This window comes from Salvelinus sp. IW2-2015, linkage group LG4q.1:29 (assembly GCF_002910315.2).
Source record: "Salvelinus sp. IW2-2015 linkage group LG4q.1:29, ASM291031v2, whole genome shotgun sequence".
Taxonomy (NCBI): domain Eukaryota; kingdom Metazoa; phylum Chordata; class Actinopteri; order Salmoniformes; family Salmonidae; genus Salvelinus; species Salvelinus sp. IW2-2015.
Genome location: NC_036842.1, coordinates 86,111,296 through 86,134,649, shown reverse-complemented (window position 1 = coordinate 86,134,649; position 23,354 = coordinate 86,111,296). Strand labels below are relative to the sequence as shown.

At 41.8% G+C, this 23,354-nt stretch overlaps 1 protein-coding gene and 1 pseudogene across 3 annotated transcripts in view; one reads left to right on the top strand and one right to left on the bottom strand.

Moving 5' to 3' along the window:
- Window positions 1-279: 279 nt before the first annotated feature.
- LOC111962717 (high choriolytic enzyme 2-like) lies at window positions 280-6,342 on the bottom strand (annotated as a pseudogene).
- A 1,984-nt stretch (window positions 6,343-8,326) lies between these two features.
- The window catches only part of LOC111962715 (nuclear pore complex protein Nup160-like), a 38,496-nt gene continuing 23,468 nt past the window's right edge, over window positions 8,327-23,354 (top strand). For all 3 annotated transcript variants that reach the window (XM_023986013.1, XM_023986012.1, XM_023986014.1), the window contains exons 1-13: window positions 8,327-8,429; window positions 9,050-9,158; window positions 18,298-18,508; window positions 18,724-19,022; window positions 19,151-19,265; window positions 19,902-20,135; window positions 20,320-20,417; window positions 20,588-20,672; window positions 20,916-21,068; window positions 21,194-21,364; window positions 21,545-21,644; window positions 21,872-22,037; window positions 22,257-22,390. In XM_023986013.1, the coding sequence (XP_023841781.1) occupies window positions 8,336-8,429; window positions 9,050-9,158; window positions 18,298-18,508; window positions 18,724-19,022; window positions 19,151-19,265; window positions 19,902-20,135; window positions 20,320-20,417; window positions 20,588-20,672; window positions 20,916-21,068; window positions 21,194-21,364; window positions 21,545-21,644; window positions 21,872-22,037; window positions 22,257-22,390 (1,969 nt within the window). In that variant the 5' untranslated portion in view covers window positions 8,327-8,335. The remainder of the gene's footprint in view (window positions 8,430-9,049; window positions 9,159-18,297; window positions 18,509-18,723; window positions 19,023-19,150; window positions 19,266-19,901; window positions 20,136-20,319; window positions 20,418-20,587; window positions 20,673-20,915; window positions 21,069-21,193; window positions 21,365-21,544; window positions 21,645-21,871; window positions 22,038-22,256; window positions 22,391-23,354) is intronic.

The window sequence follows — 23,354 nt, the reverse complement described above, 5'->3', positions numbered from 1 at the left end:
CCGGTTTTGTGATAAAACAAAGGTATGGTTAAATTTGTTCTTCCACTGTCTTCTTATTGTCTCAGCCTTTAGGCATATATATATCACGGTCTCAAGGCATATGAATTAACAGGTTATAGAGCAAACAACTCAATTATCACAACACAGTTTTGAGACTATTTCATTGGTTCCTTGGGCCACGCATGCTCAATCAAGCCCAACTAAAGTAGGCTATTTAATATGATTTCCAAAGAGTATTTAAGCCAGGACTTTCTCCACACTGTAAACAAAAATACAGTATATTTTTACATGCCGGTTTATTGAACTTTACTCTGTGTTTATATCAAGACTGAGTCATTGACACAAACCTTGTGAGAGAGGACAGAAACACCAGGTGTCTGTTTAACAGTTGTACAGCCTGTTGAGACGGGTGATGTCGCTCTGGCTCATCTGGGAGGCGTTGCCGATCTCCACGTTCTGGTTGGGAAGGGAACCATGGTGGGCTGGTTGTTCTTGGAGAAGGCGTACCTGCAATCACATCACACCATGATGAACACTTGGAATGAGTGGGGGTAGGCTTATCATATTATTTTATTTTTGGGCATGGGTTTATGCTTATCTAGACAGGTTAGAAGTAGAGGGGGTCAGATAGATGAAAGGGACACAGTAGGAAGGGTGGATCCAAGAACGGATTGAACATGAAGTTCAATTCCACATAAATAACATGTGCTAGGAGCGGGTGTCTACTGTAAACCACAGGCTCTGTACAGAATTAGAATTCTATGAGGCTTATCAACTGACTAAGCATCTACTGGTGTGAAAGTGTAAACAATGGTGACTAACCTGTGGTACTGCATGACGGAGTTGTAGTCATAGGCCGTTCCCTGGTTCAGGGTAGCGATCTGTTGAAGTTGTGCTCCATGCCTGGAAGAGAGAGAATATGTTAGATTCACCTTGCCCTAATAAATAAATGCAACGGTTGGTGACCGATGCAACAGTTTGTGTGTGTTTGCCTGCATATGTACTGTACATGTTTGTGTGTGCGTGTGGACATTCATAGAATATAATAGAATGTCTGTGTATGTACATGGCTATATGGGGACATGGGAATGTGAAAGGGATCCTACCGGACTGGACATTCTGGAGGAGAACGCGGATGTGATTGTCACGGTCGCTGCGGGTCTGCTCGTGGTTGAAGCCCAGGGCATGGAGGAGCTCGTGCTGGGTGGTGCCGTGGTACACACAGCCGGATCGGCTCAGAGACACAACCTGGGCATTGCCAGAACGACCAACATAGGACCAGCATCTGCCATGAATGGGTTGGACAGAGTTGTAACAGTGCAATTAGTTTTAATTGTCTGTCAGACCCACACAAATGTACTTATACACACACACACTGTTACCAGAAGTGTGTCATGCCTTATAAGCAGTTTCATGTCTCACACTGAACGTTCCTAACCAACGATGTATATAAACTCTGGATGACTGACACTGGGTGCTGTATTGAAGAACCCCGCAGCAATCTTAATACTCCTCCTCCATTGTAATTTCTTATGGGAAGCAATAGAAATGCATTTATTAAAGGTGCAATATTGATACATTTCTAATAGTTTGGCTTATTTCAGTTTGTGACAGAACAAGCACTCAGAGTGTAGAGAATCATTGTACCATCTAAACTGCTGTGACATATCTTTAATAACAAAAATATTGTATTTTCAGCCGTTTGAAGCTGGTGTACAAAACTGAAAGGAGAAGCATAGAAAATAGCGCACATAGAATAGGTCTACTGCTTCTTAGGTTTGCTTTCAACGAGAATGGCAGATCTATAACTCAAATCTCTATGTGAATTTGGTCAGATTTCCCAAAAAGTTATGACACATTTATTATTTCACAGACGGCTTAATGCATCATTTTAAATTATATTGTGTGAGCTAAACATACAAATATATAAAAACATTTCCTTAAAGTAGAGAGTACTAATGTTACTGTCCCCACTACAAAAAAAATACTTAAATACATGTAATTTTATCCTTGAAATATTTAACTGTACTGTAGAATTATATCATTCCTATTGAGGACTGCTCCAATGGGGAGTGCCAATATGGCCGACCAGTGGCTTCAAAGCTTCTCACTGGCCAATACAAAGCATCTGCAGTTCAGGGTTCATATACAGTGGGGAGAACAAGTATTTGATACACTGCCGATTTTGCAGGTTTTCCTACTTACAAAGCATGTAGAGGTCTGTAATTTTTATCATAGGTACACTTCAACTGTGAGAGACGGAATTTAAAACAAAAATCCAGAAAATCACATTGTATGATTTTTAAGTAATTAATTCGCATTTTATTGCATGACATAAGTATTTGATCACCTACCAACCAGTAAGAATTCCGGCTCTCACAGACCTGTTAGTTTTCTTTTAAGAAGCCCTCCTGTCTCCACTCATTACCTGTATTAACTGCACCTGTTTGAACTCGTTACCTGTATAAAAGACACCTGTCCACCCACTCAATCAAACAGACTCCAACCTCTCCACAATGGCCAAGACCAGAGAGCTGTGTAAGGACATCAGGGATAAAATTGTAGACCTGCACAAGGCTGGGATGGGCTACAGGACAATAGGTAAGCAGCTTGGTGAGAAGGCAACAACTGTTGGCGCAATTATTAGAAAATGGAAGAAGTTCAAGATGACGGTCAATCACCCTCGGTCTGGGGCTCCATGCAAGATCTCACCTCGTGGGGCATCATGATCATGAGGAAGGTGAGGGATCAGCCCAGAACTACACGGCAGGACCTAGTTAATGACCTGAAGAGAGCTGGGACCACAGTCTCAAAGAAAACCATTAGTAACACACTACGCCGTCATGGATTAAAATCCTGCAGCGCACGCAAGGTCCCCCTGCTCAAGCCAGCGCATGTCCAGGCCCGTCTGAAGTTTGCCAATGACCATCTGGATGATCCAGAGGAGGAATTGGAGAAGGTCATGTGGTCTGATGAGACATTAATAGAGCTTTTTGGTCTAAAACTCCACTCGCCGTGTTGGAGGAAGAAGAAGGATTAGTACAACCCCAAGAACACCATCCTAACCGTGAAGCTTGGAGGTGGAAACATCATTCTTTGGGGATGCTTTTCTGCAAAAGGGACAGGACGACTGCACCGTATTGAGGGGAGGATGGATGGGGCCATGTATCGCGAGATCTTGGCCAACAACCTCCTTCCCTCAGTAAGAGCATTGAAGATGGGTCGTGGCTGGGTCTTCCAGCATGACAACGACACGAAGCACACAGCCATGGCAACTAAGGAGTGCTCCGTAAGAAGCATCTCAGGTCCTGGAGTGGCCTAGCCAGTCTCCAGACCTGAACCCAATAGAAAATCTTTGGAGGGAGCTGAAAGTCCGTATTGCCCAGCGACAGCCCCGAAACCTGAAGGATCTGGAGAAGATCTGTAGGGAGGAGTGGGCCAAAATCCCTGCTGCAGTGTGTGCAAACCTAGTCAAGAACTACAGGAAACGTATGATCTCTGTAATTGCAAACAAAGGTTTCTGTACCAAATATTAAGTTCTGCTTTTCTGATGTATCAAATACTTATGTCATGCAATAAAATGCGAATTAATTACTTAAAAATCATACAATGTGATTTTCTGGATTTTTTGTTTTAAATTCAGTCTCTCACAGTTGAAGTGTACCTATGATAAAAATTACAGACCTCTACATGCTTTGTAAGTAGGAAAACCTGCAAAATCGGCAGTGTATCAAATACTTGTTCTCCCACTGTATATATAATATATATATATATATATATATATATATAATATATATATATATATATATATATATATAATGATCCTCATGTAGAATCATAGGATCTATGAATTATGTGTAATTCCATAGTGCACGTACCCGTTCTGGGACTGGATGTGCAAGTAGTCTCTTTGGTTGTTGCGCTTGATGAAGTTGATGCAGGAGAAGCCTGCAAAGGACTGCAGACCACGCTCAATGACTTCCAGCTCCCTGGTGGCTGGCAGGACAGATGGGACAAGAAAAACTACTGTTAAAAAACGACTACCGTATCATGAAACTTGCTACACAATAAAGCCAGTAACACGGTTGGGAATAATAGATTACATGTAATCCGTTACATGTAAGCGCTCTTGCAACAGCTGCATAGTGCGGATCGCAGCCTATGGAATAAAGTGGGGCTTTTATTGCTCAATCTAATTCATGTTGATCCAAAAGATCCATAGGCCTAATGACACATGCTCAAACTCGCACACTTTTGATAGACTTAAAGGGGTAATCTGTAGTTGCTACATCAAAAAAATTTTTTGAACATTAATATATAAATCCATTGATTCTTGAAGAATATAACTTATAAATGCCGTATGAGCTTAGTTCAACTGTCACATCCCATGAGATCCCAAAAATATAATATTGTTTTTCTCCAATGTTTGTAAAATTCTAAATGTAAAGAAACATGGTTAAAACAAATTTGATATCATGGATGGTCAGTCCTTGCATCCATAGCTCTGTTCTATTAAATCTGAGAGGTTACATTTCTCCAGGCCCATCCCTCAGCTTTTTACCAAAACAGAGGCGGGGCAGACGTTTTGTTATTGTTTTCATCTGTGGATTTGCCCTTTAAACAGCTGCATATTATCAAGATAGCAAGTGTCACCCACTAAAAAGGTCAACAATAGGCCTACAAGCAAATGCAGCATATGGCATTTATATTTTCACATGCAAATAGTACTGTTCAGTAGTGCTCAAAGCATGCCCATCCATGAGTGCACCATTTATTTTTCAACTTGAAATCATTGAGCCCAATCAGTCCTCCATGAAAAAAAAAGCATAAACAACAGAGTAGCTTGCTAATAAGTCTTTAGTTTTGGGGTTATGCTCAGATAAAAACAGTATGGCCTAATCTGTACTTCCATATTTCCAAGTCATATTCTTGAAGATCAAGGGGTATACATTTATTGTAATGACTGGAATTTTGATAGACTTTGTTTTTTAATGTAAAGATATAATTGAATCGTATTATTATAGGTAGTAGAGAAAGCGATGGGTTAGAAGAAGCTACATAACAACACATAAAGTAAATGTAACATCCATATATGGTCAGCTAGGTAAACTGTAACATAGATTTAGCCTGCAATAGATGTTGTTCAATTGGTAACATACATTCCTGTCTTCTTCTAATGACTCTTAAGGGGAAAGTAATCTAAAAGTAACTGAATGTTAATCAGATTACGTTACTGAGTTTGGGTAATCCAAAATTACGTTACTGATTAGAATTTTGGACAGGTAATTAGTAACTGTAACGGATTACATTTAGAAAGTACCGTACCCAACCCTGGACAGTGATGATTAGTTGTTACTTATATGGCCTACTTATATAGCTTTATACAGTAGTTTGGGACTCATGTACAGATGTAGGAGCTTAATATGTAGTGTAAAAGGGCTTCTGAAGTTTATAATTTACACTTTAAAATGTAAGACTTGATTGTGCATTAAAAAAAAATCAAACCCTACAAAAAAATTATATTAATTACAATCCACATTTGCTGTTGCTGCAGGATAATTTTCCTGCTCTAGCAAACTAGCTCAAATTAATATCCAGCATCGTTAAATAAGATATCATCATGACATGGTACTTACAGTACTGGTTGGCGATGACGTAYGGCACATAGACTCTGCCGTCGCTGGARTTGGGCCACATGCAGCCGCGAGATGTGCAGGGGTCAGCGTTCCTCTCAGCCTCGTTGACGTAGGCGATGTCATCCACAATCAAGGGCTCGTTGCGGGTATGCACTGGAGGGACGGGGACAGGACAGGACGTCAAAGTGTGACACCTTGGATCAGTTTCCCTGATACTGATTAAGCCTAGTCTTGGACTGAAAAGCAATGCGATAATGGATTGTTTTTTTCTAATACATCTTTATTTAATATTTCATATCACTCATAATGTAATCTGAAAGTGTTGGCAGGTATTGTATATCACAATTTAAAACTGTCTTACCAACATTCCTGTTGGCCTTCTCCAGCAGCTCAGAGACAGAGAGCTCCTATGGCACCATGCAGCAAAGACAGAGATAAATAATGACTTTGACAAATCAGCAAACACCTTACTATGAATAGTTAGGTTGTTTCACAAAATATGTATGCATACGTCCACACTTACATGGACGAACACACACACATTCATGAATGCAGACACACAACACATACAGTAGAAAGTTTAGTAGAGTTTTACTCACCTCCTCGGCCCAGGCGGACACTACAAGCAGGGCCAGAAGGCCCAGAGTGTACTTTAATGCAGACATGTCAACAAACAACCTGCCATGGTTAGACACTGTCAATAACTCTGAATACCACCACAGAAAGTAATTGACTTACTCTAACCTTCCTGTAGTACAGGTGTYGGATCTTAATTTGATCACATTGTTGTTGCAGGAAATGCAAATATGTAGTATATTCAAGGCTTGTAAGGCTTCTAAAGTTTGTAATTTCCACTTAAAAATGTCAGACTTGATTTGCTCTAACATAAAATGTATCAACCCCTACATAAATGTCCATGAATTATAATCACCTTTCCTTTTGCCTCAGGATTATTTTCCTGCTGTGAGAAACTGGTCAAATTAAGATCCTACACATGTAGCTTGCATGACYTAGCTAGAGAATGCAAAGCACATGAACAACACTCTTACCTTTCGGGAAATGAAGTGAAGTTGGTTTACTGGTCCAGACACTGCACCTTATATAGTGGAATCTACCAGAACATTATCCATTTTTGGACAGTTTGGCAATGACATTGAAAACACCCCTTTCTGCTGATAAGAAATATTATGTATATGTTGTCTCGATGACATATGGCTAATTCTCACACCAATCAGAAAAAGTTAGAAAAGCCTTTCCTAACTTCTCTATTCCTTGAAAATGCTATTTAATATTTTGCAWATACCCATGGTCTGAGTTCTGTCAGTAAGATAATCATGAAACCAATATTAGTCATGAAACTCCTGTGGATTACTTGTTGGCTATTGCTAGCAAAGCATCCAGGACATCTATTTCTGTAAATAGCCTAAAAGAAAGYCTTTGGCTATAATTTCTCTGGTTATTCAGCAAGTTTCCTCTATCAGCATCCAGCCCAATATCATTGTGAATAGGCTTAGAAGTTCTGAAATAGGTGGCAGTACTCATTTTGGGTGCCGGTACTGTTTATATTTAGGTGCAGGAGCTCCACAATATTTTTGAGCTAATATTCTATAAGAGGCACAGGAGCTCAATCAGTAGAAATTTGAGGTGCCAGTACTCAGCTCCGGTGAGCTCCTGCCCAAGTCAAGCACGGCTCCTGAACTTATTTAGGCTTGCCATAACAAAGGGATGGAATACTTATTGWKTCCCAATACATTTCATTTTTTATTWATTTATAAAAATGTCTAAAATCATAATTCCACTTTGGGTATTGTGTGTCAGCTAGTGACAAAAAAATCTAAATGTAATACATGTTKATTTCAGGCTGTAACACAACAAACTGTGCAAAAYGTCAAGGGGTGTGAATACTTTCTGAAGGCACTGTAAGTAAGTAAGCCTTGTCCGAGCCAGAACTGCCCACAGTTTTACTGTACTGCTCAATAAAACGATTGATATGAGGTAAAACTAATTAAATGAATATACATTTAGGTTCATCAAACAATGTCAGCAAAGAGTTGAGCCTAATCTTTTTCATTTGAAATTTTTTACATTATGACATTGTATAGACCTAGTATACTGTATGTATATTCATATGATATGAGTCATTAGCCAAACTATGCATTTTTGTGATAAGCAGTCACAACTGTTTGCCCTTTACTGTGACAGACTTGACTGCGCAACACTATGGAAGTCAGTTAATCTGCGACTTCAAGTTGTGTCTTGAATGTTGGCTCATGCTGTATATTTCATATACATAATATAATATAAAAAAAATCTGATCAACAGATCAACAATATAATATGGCTCAAGGGGGGACATTGGCTCAAGAGGACATTTATGTACAATATTAACTATTAGGGGAACCAATTAGACCCTTCTGACACATCCAGAAAATACGTACTTGGACGTTGCTGTAAATGTCAGTGTGAAGCCAATGGCTCAGAACCACATGACAGTAACTTTTCTATTCTATAGAATTGGGACATTTGAGTTTACTAAATCACTATTATTTGTGAAATYTTTTTTAATCATAAAACTAGCTATACCTAGTATTATTTTTCTTATTTTACTGTAGCTAAATTAATAGGMCTTATGTTTTATAAGAGCCAGAGAGGTTCTCTCTGAAGAAGCTGGRTAATTCAGCTTTACTCAATGCGGGGAAGATGGCGGCGGTTTTAGAAAGGAGTTTCATAGAAATAKGTGGGTTTGAGAGGGAAACCCTACCAACATTCCGGGGGGAAATAACTGTAAACCTAGGTACATCTTCATGGATATTAAAATAATGATCCGCTCTTTATTTGCTCATATGAAGGGTTTATYTAACAAACTGTGTATAGAATGTGGTCGTGAGTGACTCACCATGCATGCTAACTATTGACATCATGTAGCTGGCGTGTGGCTAACAAGCTAACGTTATATTGCTAYTTAGTATGATAACGGTGTCCTCTGCTGGTGAATTTTGTTACCCCGAGCGCCAACCTAAACCAAAGTTAGCCAACCGTACTGTACTCRGCTTTTGCTACACCTTACGCCGAAATCATTCTCAAGTATCGGTATCCTGGTGCATGAGTTTGTTAGCAGCTTTCCACAGTCTGCGCGTTTTACAGCGTAGCATGAGTAGCGTTAGCTTCCAGTTCATGAAAGTCAATGCTWGACACTTGGTTTTATAGTGACATGCTTTCTAACACATCCGATTTTCCTCATTTATTGACAGCTGTCTTTTAGTTATCGGGCAAAGAGAGCGTTGTGATGGTGCAAACCTAACAAGTGGTCAACCACCTGTCAGACCTAAACAGTTTGAGACTGTCAACAAGCCAAGCCACCATGTGAAAGTTTCTATTGGAACTGACCAGAGGTCATGTGTGGTTTCTCGACAGGTCTGAATGCTCTTCCTGGCAGTGTGATATACCCAGACAGCGCAGGAGGCTTTCACTATGAGGAAAGTGGAAAACTCATGTCCATCACTAGCAACAGATTCATACACTGGTGAGTTTTTTATTTAACTAGGCAAGTCAGTTAATTTAAGAACAAATTCTTATTTTCACTGACAGCCTGGGGCCGGAACTACAGATTTTTACATTGTCAGCCTGGGGATTCGATCTTGCAACCTTTCGGTTACTAGCCCAACACTCTAACCACTAGGCTACCTGCAAGTTGTGCCATCTATCTATCTATCTATCTATCTATCTATCTATCTATCTATCTATCTATCTATCTATCTATCTATCTATCTATCTATCTATCTATCCATCCATCCAGACACCTGCACATTGAACATCTGATTCCAGATTCATGGGCATTATTCTGGGAAGGCTTTCCACTATATGTGGAACATTGCTGTGGGGACTTGCTTCCATTCAGCCGCGAGGATTAGTGAGGTCGGGCACTGATGTTGGGCGATTAGGCCTGGCTCGCAGTCGGTGTAACCAATTCATCCCAAAGGTGTTCGATGAGGTTGAGGTCAGGGCTCTGTGCAGGCCAGGCAAGTTCTTCCACACCAATCTAGACAATCCATTTCTGTGTGGACCTCACTTTGTGCACAGGGAAGGGCCTTCCCSAAACTGTTGCTACAAAGTTGGAAGCACAGAATCGTTTAGAATAGTGGTTCCCAAACTTTTTAAAGTCCCGTACCCCTTCAAACACTCAACCTTCAGCTGCGTACCCCCTCTTGCACCAGGGTCAGCGCACTCTCAAATTTAGTTTTTTGCCATCATTGTAAGCCTGCCACACACACACTATACGATACATTTATTAAACATAAGAATGAGTGTGTTTTTGTCACAACCTGGCTCGTGGGAAGTGACAGAGCTCCTATAGGACCAGGGCACAAATAATAATATAAAAATAATCAATCATTTTGCTCTTTATTTAACCATCTTACATATAACYTCTTATTTGTTCATRGAAAATTGTGAATAACTCACCACAGGTTAATGAGAAGGGTGTGCTTGAAAGGATGCACATAACTCTGCAATGTTGGGTTGTATTGGAGAGAGTCTGTCTTAAATCATTTRCCACACACAGTCTAGTCTGTGCCTGTAATTAGTTTTCATGCTAGTGASGGCAGAGAATCCACTCTCARATAGGTACGTGGTTGCAAGGGCATCAGTGTCTTAACAGCGCGATTTGCCAAGGCAGGATACTCTGAGCACAGCCCAATCCAGAAATCTGGCAGTGGCTTCTGATTCAATTAAATTTTCACAGAACCACTTGTCGCAATTTCGATGAGGCTCACTTGTTCAGATATCGGTAAGTGGACTGGAGGTAGGGCATGAAAGGAATAACGAATCCAGTTGTTTATGTAATCCGTCTCGGGAAAGTACCTGCGTAATTGCACACCCAACTCACCCAACTCAGGTGCTTCGCTATATCACATTTGACATTGTCTGTCAACTTAAGTTCATTTGCACACAAAAAAAGCATACAATGATGGAGACTAGAGGTCGACCGATTATGATTTTTCGCCGCCGATACTGATTTACTGGAGGACCAAAAAAAAGCCGATACCGATTAATCAGTCGATTTTATATATATATGTATATATATATATGTATTTGTAATAATGACATTACAACAATACTGAATGAACAATGAACACTTTTATTTTAACTTAACATAATACATCAATAAAATCAATTTAGTCTCAAATAAATAATGAAACATGTTCAATTTGGTTTAAATAATGCAAAACAAAGTGTTGGAGAAAGTAAAAGTGCAATATATGCCATGTAAAAAAGCTAACGTTTAAGTTCCTTGCTCAGAACATGAGAACATATGAAAGGTGGTGGTTCCTTTTAACATGAGTCTTCAATATTCCCAGGTAAGAAGTTTTAGGTTGTAGTTATTATAGGACTATTTCTCTCTCTACCATTTGTATTTCATATACCTTTGACTATTGGATGTTCTAATAGGTACTTTAGTATTGCCAGCCTAATCTCGGGAGTTGATAGGCTTGAAGTCATAAACAGCGCAATGCTTGAAGCATTGCGAAGAGCTGCTTGTGAACGCAGTAAAGTGCTGTTTGAATGAATGCTTACGAGCCTGCTGCTGCCTACCACCGCTCAGTCAGACTGCTCTATCAAATCATAGAGTTAATTAATAATATATTAACACACAGAAATACAAGCCGTAGGTCATTAATATTTTCAAATCCCGAAACTATCATTTGAAAACAAAACGTTTATTCTTTCAGCGAAATACAGAACGTTATGGATTTTATCTAACGGGTGGCATCCATAAGTCAAAATATTGCTGTTACATTGCACAACCTTCAATGTTATGTCATAATTACGTAAAGTTCTGGCAAGTTAGTTCGCAACGAGCCAGGCGGCCCAAACTGTTGCATATACCCTGACTCTGCGTGCAATGAACGCAAGAGTAGTGACACAATTTCCCTAGTTTAATTATATTGCCTGCTAACCTGAATTTCTTTTACAGTTTTTTTGGATTGCTTACACACTAAAATTAAAAGTAGTACACTATTAGCAAAACCTTACACTCAAGAAGCAAAACATCAGCCCATATTTGCACAACTATAAGCACATTGTCAACCTCACACTTGTTGCAAAACTCTACACACAGTGATTTGCAAAACACTAAACACACTTAACATACATTACACACAAAAATCTATCATGAAGTCACGTCCTTGCAATACCAAAGCACTGACTGTCAAATTACCACACCGTCCAACCAATTGGTTCAACACAGTCATCAGGTGTGCAAACACTTGTTTGCTTAATTGTAGACACACCAATCAGGTGTATAGCACTATAAAAAGCAGCAGGTGAGTTCATCGGTCTTCAAGGACAATGGAAAGAGTCAGAGAAAGAGTAAGACGAGGAGGAGGAGGAGACGAGGAGGAGGACGACGAGGAGAACGAGGAGAAGGAGGAGACGAGGAGGAGGAGGAAGGGGAGGAAGAGGAAGAGAAAGAGGAAGACAAGAAGGTGCTCAAAGAGGACCGAATCTGACAAATGAGATCCGCGCAACACTGGTTGACCACGTTGTCAACCACGGCCTGACGCTGAGGGAGGCTGGACTGCGAGTACAGCCAAATCTAAGCCGATATACAGTGGCAAGTGTGATGAGAACATTTCGACTGGAAATAGGTATTGTAAAAATATCATATCAAAAACATCTGCACGGTTTCAGTAACTGCTTACAGTACTGTATTCTATGCACTATCAGCACTTCTGTTACCTTTTCCTGTGAAATTACTGTACTATTGTATACTGTTTTTTTTCTACATAGGATTGAGGGTCAGGGATGACAAGGGGAAGGCCTCCTATGTTCACAGAACAGCAAGAGAGGGAGATAGTAAACATGGTTTTGGCCAACAATGCTATAACACTCAAGCAGCTCCAAGCTACATTGTCAATAACCACGTCATTTTCAACGATATCCATCAGGTCTCAACATCAACACTGGCACGCATCCTAAAAAAAAAACATATTCAAATGAAGCAAATTTATTGAGTGCCTTTCGAGCGCAATTCCGAAAGGGTGAAACGACTGCGGCATGATTATGCAGAGGTATGTATTCACTTTAGCAGTGTGATCTTGCATACTGTCCATAATCTTTTCTGTACTGTAATATGTATACTAGATCTACACTGAACTACACAATTTTGCCTGACACTGTTTTTCAGAGAGTTTTACGAATGGATGGAAAGGAGATCCAGCATGAGTTCATTTACGTAGATGAGGCTGGGTCAACCTGATGAGAACACGAAGGAAGGGAAGAAACATCATTGGCCACAGGGCTATAGTCAATGTCCCAGGGCAACGTGGGGTAATATAACACTCTGTGCAGCCATTACACAGAATGGGGTCCTCCACCGCCATGCCCATATGGGCCCTTACAACACAGGACTCATACTTACATTCTTGGACCAATTGCACAACATAACAGCAGCAAATCAAATCGATCATATGCAATACATTGTTGTCTGGGACAATGTGTCTTTCCACCGCTCTGCTCTGGTTCAGAACTGGTTTCAGCAACATCCACATTTCACCGTTCTATATCTTCCACCATACTCTCCATTCCTCAACCCCATAGAAGAGTTTTTCTCGGCATGGAGGTGGAATGTATATGATCTCTGTCTCCAGGCTGAGGTACCCCTCATCCAAGCCATGGAGGAGGCCTGTGACCAGATGGAGGTAGCAGCAATGCAAGGATGGATTCGTCATTCAAGACGTTTCTTTCCAAGGTGTCTTGCTAATGACAACTTTGCCTGCGTGGTTTGATGAAATTCTCTGGCCAGATCCAGCTAGGCGAAGAGACATTGTCTAGTTATTTTTTTTAATTTTTTTTTGAACTTACAATACGTAAGTGACGTTTGGTCAACTTTGTTGATAGTAGCCTACTCTAATCACAGGGAAGTAGAAGTGCTAAAAGTGTTTTAGGTTTATCACAGCAGAGTGTAACTCGTGCAAACAGAGTATAGTAATGTGAAACGTGTGTGTTTCATATGGTAACAAAGTGTGGTTTTTAAAAAGAAGTGTATAGTTTTTACAAGAGTGTTTAATTTTGCAAAGGATCTGTAGTGTTTTGCTAATTGGGTGTGTGGTTGTGCTAATTGTGTGTAGTGTTTGAAAACACGGGCCCTGTTTTGAAAATCGTGCTTAAGCAATCAAAAAAACTGTAACTAAAATGTGCAGGTTTTAAAAAATATACTTCTGTGTATTGATTTTAAGAAAGGCATTGATGTTTATGGTTAGGTACATTCGTGCAACGGTTGTGCTTTTTTCGCGAATGCGCTTTTGTTAAATCATCCCCCGTTTGGCGAAGTTGGCTGTATTTGTTAGGAAGAAATAGTCTTCACACAGTTCGCAACAAGCCAGGCGGCCAAAACTGCTGCATATACCCTGACTCTGTTGCACAGAATGCAAGAGAAGTGACAGAATTTCCCTAGTTAAAAGAAATTCATGTTAGCAGGCAATATTAACTAAATATGCAGGTTTAAAAATATATACTTGTGCATTGATTTTAAGGAATGCGTTGATGTTTATGATTAGGTACAAATTGGTGSAGCGACAGTGCTTTTTTCACGAATYCGCTTGTGAAATCACCCGTTTGGCAAAGTAGGCTATGATTCAATGATAAATTAACAGGCACRGCATCGATTATATGCAACGCAGGACAAGCTAGATAAACTAGTAATATCATCAACCATGTGTAGTTAACTAGTGATTATGTTAAGATTGATTGTTTTTTATAAGATACGTTTAATGCTAGCTAGCACCTTACCATGGCTCCTTGCTGCACTCGCATAACAGGTAGTCWGCCTGCCACGCAGTCCCCTTGTGGAGTGCAATGTAATCGGCCATGATCGGTGTCCAAAAATGTRGATTACCGGTTGTTATGAAAACTTGAAATCGGCCCTAATTCATCGGCCATTCCGATTAATCGGTCGACCTCTAATGGGAGACCTGTGTTGTCCTTGTTAATGCAGACAGAGAAGAGCTCGAACTTCTTAATCATAGCCTCAATTTTATCCCGCACATTGAATATAGTTGCGGAGAGTCCCTGTAATCCTAGATTCTGATCATTTGGGTGAGAAAAAATCCTTACCCAGATAGGCCAGTCGTGTGAGAAACTCATCATGCAAGCGGTCAGACAAGTGCAATTATGGTCAGTATTTGTATTTATTTTTTATTGAACCTTTATTTACTTAGGCAAGTCAGTTTAGAACAAATTCTTATTTACAATGACGGCCTACCAAAATGCAAAAGACCTGCTTTGGGGACGGGGCTGGGATAAAAAATMATATATATACATACATGCATGCATACATACATACGTCTAGCTGCTCGAGAGCACCCTTACCTGCTGATCTATAAATTGTCTCCGTAATCTAGCATGGGTAGGATGGTCATCTGAATTAGGGTTAGTTTGGCAGCTGGGGTGAAAGAGGAGCGATTACAATAGAGGAAACCAAGTCTAGATTTAAKTTTAGCCTGCAGCTTTGATATGTGCTGAGAGAAGGACAGTGTACTGTCTAGCCATACTCCCAAGTACTTGTATGAGGTGACTACCTCAAGCTCTAAACCCTCAGAGGTAGTAATCACACCGGTGGGGAGAGGGGCATTCTTCTTACCAAACCACATGACCTTTGTTTTGGAGGTGTTTAGAGCAAGGTTAAGGGCAGAGAAAGCTTATTGGACACTAAGAAAGCTTTGTTGTAGAGCGTTCAACGCAAAATCCAGGGAGGGGCCAGCTGAGTGTAAGACTATCGTCTGCATATAAATGGATGAGAGAGCTTCCTACTGCCTGAGCTATGTTGTTGATGTAAATTGAGAAGAGCGTGGGGCCTAGGGTTGATCCTTGGGGTACTCCCTTGGTGACAGGCAGTGGCTGAGACAGCAGATTTTCTGACTTTATACCCTGCACTCTTTGAGAGAGGTAGTTAGCAAACCAGTTCAAAGACCCCTCAGAGATACCAATACTCCTTAGCCGGTCCACAAGAATGGAATGGTCTACCGTATCAAAAGCTTTGGCGACATTGCTTAGAATCAAGGGCAATGGTGACATCATTAAGGACCTTTAAGGTTGCAGTGACACATCCATAACCTGAGTGGAAACCAGATTGCATACCAGAAAGAATACTATAGACATCAAGYAAGCCAGTCCGTTGATRATTGACAWGTTATTCCAACACTTTTGATAAACAGGGCAAAATAGAAATAGGTCTATAACAGTTAGGATCAGCTTGATCTCCCCCTAAAAATAAAGGACGAACCGTGGCTGCCTTCCAAGCAATGGGAACCTCCCCAGAAAGGAGAGAGAGGTTAAAAAGGTCGGAGATAGGCTGGGCGATGATAGGGGCAGAAACCCTAAAGAAGGGTCTAAACCATCTGACCCAGAGMTTTTTTMGGGGTCAAGTTTCAGGAGTTCCTCTAGCACTTRGGACTCAGTGACTGCCTGCAGGGAGACACTTTGTTGCGGSGCAGGGGGAAAGAGGGAGAKGCATCGGGGATAGTCACATTAGAAGGGGTGGGAGATGAGGAGATGTTGGACTGGCAAGCAGGCATGTCTGAGTCAAATAGGAATCCTGACTTAATGAAGTGGTGATTAAAGAGCTCAGCCATGTGCTTCTTGTCAGTAACAACCACATCAACTTTAAGGGACATGGGCAGCTGTGAGGAGAGGGTTTATTCTCCAGGTCTTTAACCGTTTTCCAGAACTTCTTGGGGTTAGACCCACAGAGAGAYAACTGCTCCTTAAAGTAACTAACTTTGGCCTTCCGGATAACCTGAGTGCACTTATTTCTCATTTGCCTGAAAGAGAGCCAGTTAACCACGTCTCAGTAATGACCAACACATCTGGATTGGAGCTGTGAACCAACACTTTCAATTGAATCAATTTTAGGTAATAAGCTTCTAGTGTTAACTTCCAGAAAACCCAGGCTTTTACGGGAACAGAAATCAGTGAAGCAGATATCAGAGCACAAGTCAGAATTGGGGCTAGCAACAGTAGATGGGCAGGGTGTGCATGCACATTTCCAGATATCATCAACAGTAATACAATCAAGGGCATAGGACAGGGAGAMCTCTGCAGTGCTGATTTTATGACATATGAATGTGCATCAGATGGCAACAAGATCATATTGTACAGCAATTTCATCAGGTAACATGAATACAAAGCCGGCGAGAGGTGTTTAGAAGAGGATGGGAGGACAAAAGTCCATGTAACCAATAGAGAGTCAGAGTCCCGAGTGTGGGAACAAACATACTGTCCCACGGTTGGGTAAAGAAAGTTCGTAGTTAACAAAGCATGCAGGAGTCATGAGGCAAATGACAAAATGCACAATAKWTTTTTTWAATGTTTAACGACTTGGCTAGCAATTGTAAGTTCAGAGTCACTCGCCCCAACAGTACATGTGTSCTGGAGGCGAGGGAAAGCTCGGAAGAGAGGGGAGGGGGCTTCAAGTCCTCTGGATCTGGGTGGGGTAGCCTGCCATTTGTTGGGCTCAAAGGCTTCGACACCTCTCGCTTCGCACGTCAGTGCTAATTGAAGATGTAACTCTTAGTCCTAGCAAAGCTTGGTAGCCTGAGCATTCAGTCCTTTATTAAGTAAAATATATCATTGTTATTGGCTTTTGAAAGTAAAAAAATTGCTTCAGACTAATAAGCATTACTCACTCAGCTCCAGGTTGGATGGTGTTTTCAGGTCTCTGCTTGTTTGGGAATAATAATCCTTGAGTGTAGGAAGCATTCCAAGTAAATTCCATCCAAAAATCAGGTTGTAGGTTTCGATTTGGAGTGAATGTTATGTTTAGGGTAGCATCCTGAATATGTCCCTCCCCCAAATTTATATTTTTAAAAACATGCTGAACAATTTGCTCATGACCTCTGTCTGTCTGTCTAAAGTAAACTTTAAGCTCGTCTCTCAATAAAAATAAAAAAACGTGTCAATACTTTGCCCCTTGATAATCAGCGCACTTCTGTATGTTGTGAAAGCGTTACATGGTCGCTGCCCATATCATTGCATAGTGCAGAAAATACACGAGAGTTCAGGGGCCTTGCTTTAACTAAGTAAGCCATTTTCACTATAGTGTCTAAAACATATTTCAAGCTGTCAGGCATTCCCTTGGCAGCAAGAGCCTCTCGGTGGATGCTGCAGTGTACCCAAGTGATGTCGGGATCGACTGCTTACCACTCCACTCCACTCCACCTGGACTAGTCTTGAGGGACCACTGCTTTGAAGTAAACTGCTTAGCGATTTCGACATCTGCCTCGAGGCTCCGGTATCAAACGTAACATCACTAGGTACTGTTAGGTTCTAATTCTGAGTAAAACACTCAACGGACATTATGAAAGCTGAACCAAGTTTATTCTTCCCAGAGGATCAATACAGCTGCATTAGACAAAACGTGTTTCCACCAACACAAGTGTACATACTCCAATATAGGCCCTCCTCCTCCTCTCCAATCCTTACATCAATTATGGTTTGACAGGAAGAGGGTAATAAACCATAATTTCTCCCTTAAGGGGATCTGACCTGACCTCAACCCCTCATTTGCTTAATCCACAGATGTACACCCGTATCCCCTATAGCAATCCTGTGACTTCCTCCCGTCCACTCAGCACATCCCAAAGCCATCTACGTCTTCTCTCCAGGTCTACCTCCGGGGACACAGTGCAGCTGGTGGAGCAGTCTCTGGACACCAACCTACTGAACAATGCTGTTAAACTCAAGATCACACACTGCCCTCTGCTGCCCGGAGGCGTACACGTCCAGGAGACTCTCAACAATGTCACCATCCTCATCGTCACCAACCAGACTGTGCACCGGCTGGTGCTGCCACACCCCACACGCATGTACCGCAGCGTAAGTCCCTCTTTAGGATGCTTCTAAACCAAAATGCATGAATCATATGTCCGACGCAGTGGAGTGGGGAGAAATTATTTGTGTGAAACATTCTGTTTTTAATTGGTTGACGTAATCAATGTTCTTACTTTTCTGACAGACAGAGCAACACAACCTTTTCCTAGCACACTGTGCTGTATACAAATATACTTTTTTTTCTCCCTTACCTCCTACAGGAGCTGGTGACAGAGCTCCAGATGCAGTCCATATTTACAGACGTGGGGAAAATGAGTCTGCAGGACCCTGCCCACAGCGCAGTCATCCCCAGCACTGTGGGCCAGACAGTAGGCCCCACCGCCTCAGCAGTCTGGCTCAGCCACCAGGGAGAGGCCCATTACGCCCTTGCATCACCTGCAGGGGGTATCCTGGTCGTCACACTGCCCCCACACGACACACAGGCCAGCTTGACCATTCTGGAGCTGAAGACAAGCTCTGTGATGCAGAGACTGGCTGGCTGGATGCCAACTGCCATCAGGTTAGAAGACATGTTTTTTACCTCATTAATAGATTGAGTCTGGGTCCGTGTTATCGCCCCATTGTGTAAACCAACCCTGGTTCTTTTGTTCGTGTGTATGTGTAACCCTCCGTGTGTGTCCTGTCCAGAGGTGAGCAGAGCCCTGGGGACCTGGCCCTGAGTCTGGCAGTAAGGGAACTGGAGGACGACACCTTCATCTTGGCTCTGTGTCAGGACCATAAACTACGCATGTGGTCCTATAGGGTCAGTCCCATAAAGAGATTGTTCTATTGAATTCTGTGGTCAGAAGCATGACATTTTGGGGTCCCGAGTGGCGCATTCATCTCAGTGCTAGAGGCGTCACTAAAGACCCTGGTTCGATTCCAAGCTGTATTACAACCGGCCGTGATTGGGAGTCCCATAGGGTTGTCCGGGTTAAGCTTTTGCCGGGGRAGGCCGTCATTGTAAATAAGAATTTGTCTTAATTGACTTGCCTAGTTAAATGAAGGTTAAATAAAATAAACATCCTGTTAATGCTGAGATCTGTGAAACAGTGCCACTGGTCTCCCCAAGAAACATAGAACAAAATAAATGGTAGTACATACATACTCTGCCGTTCTATCCCATGTGCAATGATTGCCGAGGGAATAAGTGTTATTTTTTGTTAAAGTGACGTCTGTTGTAATATCGCAAATGGACATAGCAGTTTCACCCCAACGGATTGCAACTTTATGTCCTTTAGAGGAAGGATGTTGAACTTTTTCATTTGGATCTAYAAGTAGGCCTAATTGATTAAATGATGAGGAATATTAACCTGGATATCAACAAAATAAATGATTTCAAAAAATTATAACCTAAATCGTTTTTGCTAACATGGGAAGGCCCTTCCTCATCCTACAGGACCAGGCATGTCTGATGGAGGCTGACATGTTGGAATACATGCCAGCGTGCCGGGGGGTGAAGCGTTCCCCAGGACAGGGCCATCGGCTYCGGCTAGCCTTCTCCTCCACGGGGCTGTGTCTGGCCATCTACCTGGCCGTACCTTCCAGGGGACAGTTCACTGTGCTGCAGCTGGTGGCCACAGACAACAACCGCTACAGCCTGGACCACATCTCCTCACTGTTTGCCACACAGGTAACTGAAGGAGAGGTGTGGAGGGTGTGTGTGAGAGTGGGTAGGGGTTGTCTTTGCGGAAGAATATGTGTCGGTTTGGAATGGGTCTGGAATTTTGATATTATGTGTTAGTTAATGGAAAGTCTCATCTCAGTAATATGTTTTGTCAGCCTGACTCCTCTCCTGTGTGTCCTGGTGTGATTAGGAGACACTGGTGGACTTTGCTCTCACTTCTACGGACATCTGGGGCCTGTGGCTGGACGATACCAACCAAACCGTGGTGAAATACATCAACTTTGAACAGTGAGTGTGACATGTTTCGATTATCCTTTGGATAGTGTAATYGACTTGTATGCCTATATATCAAGAGATGATCTCTGTAACATTGTGAATTTAGTTTTCTGGGGGGAAATGAATATAATTTGGAGTGCTGTCCATTTCCTACTCTGCTTACCTCCATTGTGACGTCACAGTTCCATGGCAGGTCAGTGGAACCAGGTGTTTGTGCAGCCTGGCCCTGAGGAAGAGGTCCACYTCGGAGCAGACCAGGACCCCAGGGTAAGACAACACCACATCATTCATCACTGATATCAAATGGGATTTGAATTAATTAATCTGATTTAATTTATTAAATTAACTGATTAATCAGAACCTGATTTGATGACATCACGCTCTGTCCAAACATCATTGCAATTTATCAGTATCCTCCTATTCCATATTGTCACTATTGTGCCTACACACATAAAAAAAAAATACATTTTTTAATCAAGCTAATTTGTCCTATCTATTGTGTTATGACAGGAGACCTACCTGGATGTGCTCTTCTCCCCCCTGAGATTCACTGCCTCTGCTATAGTCAAAGCCCTACAGATTTACAGGAGAGGCACAGAGCGAATCACTGATCTCCCCTGGGAGACCCTCAAGAAAGAGGTGACGGTGGCTGTGGAGAAGGAGGTAAGCTAGACCAGGCTCCCTGCTTTCTGCGTATTCTCTCCATCTGACTCACACACCGTCTCCTGACTTTTTTCTCAGCTTGTTTCTGCTGCATTTCCTACATGTATGACTCTCTCCCTCTCTAGCTGCAGAGCAGTGTAACAGAGTTTGAGTTCAGCCAGGAGGAGTACAGGCAGCTACAGGTGGAGTTCTGGTCCAAGTTCTATGCCTGCTGTCTACAGTACCAGGAGGCTCTGGCCACACCACTGGGCCTGCTGCTCAACCCACATACACACATGGTCTGTGTGCTGAAGAAGGTACAGATTGGAAGAGAGACTACATTACACTACATTCTTGCATATGTTTAGTTGATTTGGGACCATGTGACCCAAAAGGGGACGAAGGAAACCTGGTCATTTAAAACATAGTTTTTTCATGTTTCATATWAAAATAATTTTGCTGGATTGCAGTCAGCTAAGTGACTGTGTTTGATCCAGGGCTTTGTGTCATTCCTGGTGCCCTGCTTTGCTGTGGAGCACCTGTACCTGTCTTTTGATGAGTACCTGTTCTCAGAGGAAGAGACACCCGTGGCTGAGGGTAAAGACAAGACCTCTCTCGTTCATCTGTGTCTACTGAGAATGTATAGTAGCCATTTTAGATCCAGAGAGCTCTTTACCTACTGGGTTTTTGTCAAGTGTAGCCATTCACACTTTAAGTGGTTCAATATGAATTTGTTTCTCCTTGTTGAAAAGGTAGACATTGTTTGCCAGTTTGGCTCTGCGGYACTCCCAGTTTCTCCTCGTACCATGTTTCCCTATGTCCAGACCCGGAGGTTTGTCGTGACGTGCTGCAGCTGGTGCAGTGTCTGAGGCTGGTGAGTGACGCGGTGCCGGGGGACATGGCCTACGAGATGGAGAAAGCCCTGGAACATCTCCAGTCACCTGAGAGGGCTGCGGAGATGGTGCTGGAGAACTTACTGGCCAACGACAAGTCAGTACGCACACACCTCAACAGTTTTTGAAAATTACTATGTACTGTRTATGGAGGCCAGTTGAAAGTCAATTAATGAATTGGGAAAAAATTGTCATAGGAAAAATAATTTCAACCAACAAATGTTGTTGACCTCCTATGGGTCATTCACATGCCGGCATTGCCGTGCTATGTGGGGTTTCGTGACTGACTGTTATGCTTCTTTCATTCCCATCGTAGTGAGAATGTGATAGAGGACATCCATAACAAACTACACGACGTCCGTAACCCTTTGGCAGCCATGGCTGTGCTGATCAGAGAGATGGACCTGGAGACCGACTTGGAGCCAGTTGGAGAGGGGTCTCTCACCATAGGTAAGACCTATATAATATTATACCATGCTATACCTACCACACTATACCATGGCTAATATACAGTACCAGTCAAAAGTTGACACACCTARTCATTCCATGGTTTGTAAAATGTTCTACATTGTAGAATAATAGTGAAAACATAAACTATGAAATAACACATGGAATCATGTATTAAGCAAAAAAGGTGTTAAAACAAATCAAAATATATTTTATATTTGAGATTTTTCTAATTCTCCACCCTTTACTTTGATGACAGCTTTGCACACMCTTGGCATTCTCTCAACCAGKTTCATGAGATAAGCACCTGGAATGCATTTCAATGAATAGGTGTGCCTTGTTAAAAGTTAATTTGTGGAATTTCTTTACTTAATGCATTTGGGCCAATCAGTTGTGAAGTTAGCCCTTTTTTGGTAAAAGACCAAGTCCATATTATGGCAAGAACAGCTCAAAAAAACAAAGAGAAATGACAGACCATCATTACTTTAAGACTGAAGGTCAGTCAATACGGAACATTTCAAGAACTTTGAAAGTTTCTTCAAGTACATTTGCAAAAACCATCAAGCGCTTTGATGAAGCTGGCTCTCATGAGGACCACCACAGGAAAGGAAGACCCAGAGTTACCTCTGCTGCAGAGGATACGTTCATTGGCGTTACAAGCTTCAGAAATTGCAGCCCAAATAAATGCTTCAGAGTTCAAGTAACAGAAACATCTCAACATCAACTGTTCAGAGGAGACTGTGTGAATAAGGCCTTCGTGGTTGAATTGCTGCAAAGAAACCACTACTAAAGAACACCAATAAGAAGGAGAGACTTGCTTGGGCCAAGAAACACAAGCAATGGACATTAGACCGGTGGAAATCTGTCCTTTGGTCTGGAGACCAAATGTGAGATTTTTGGTTCCAAACCGCCGTGTCTTTGTGAGACGCAGTGTGGGTGAATGGATGATCTCTGCATGTGTATTTCC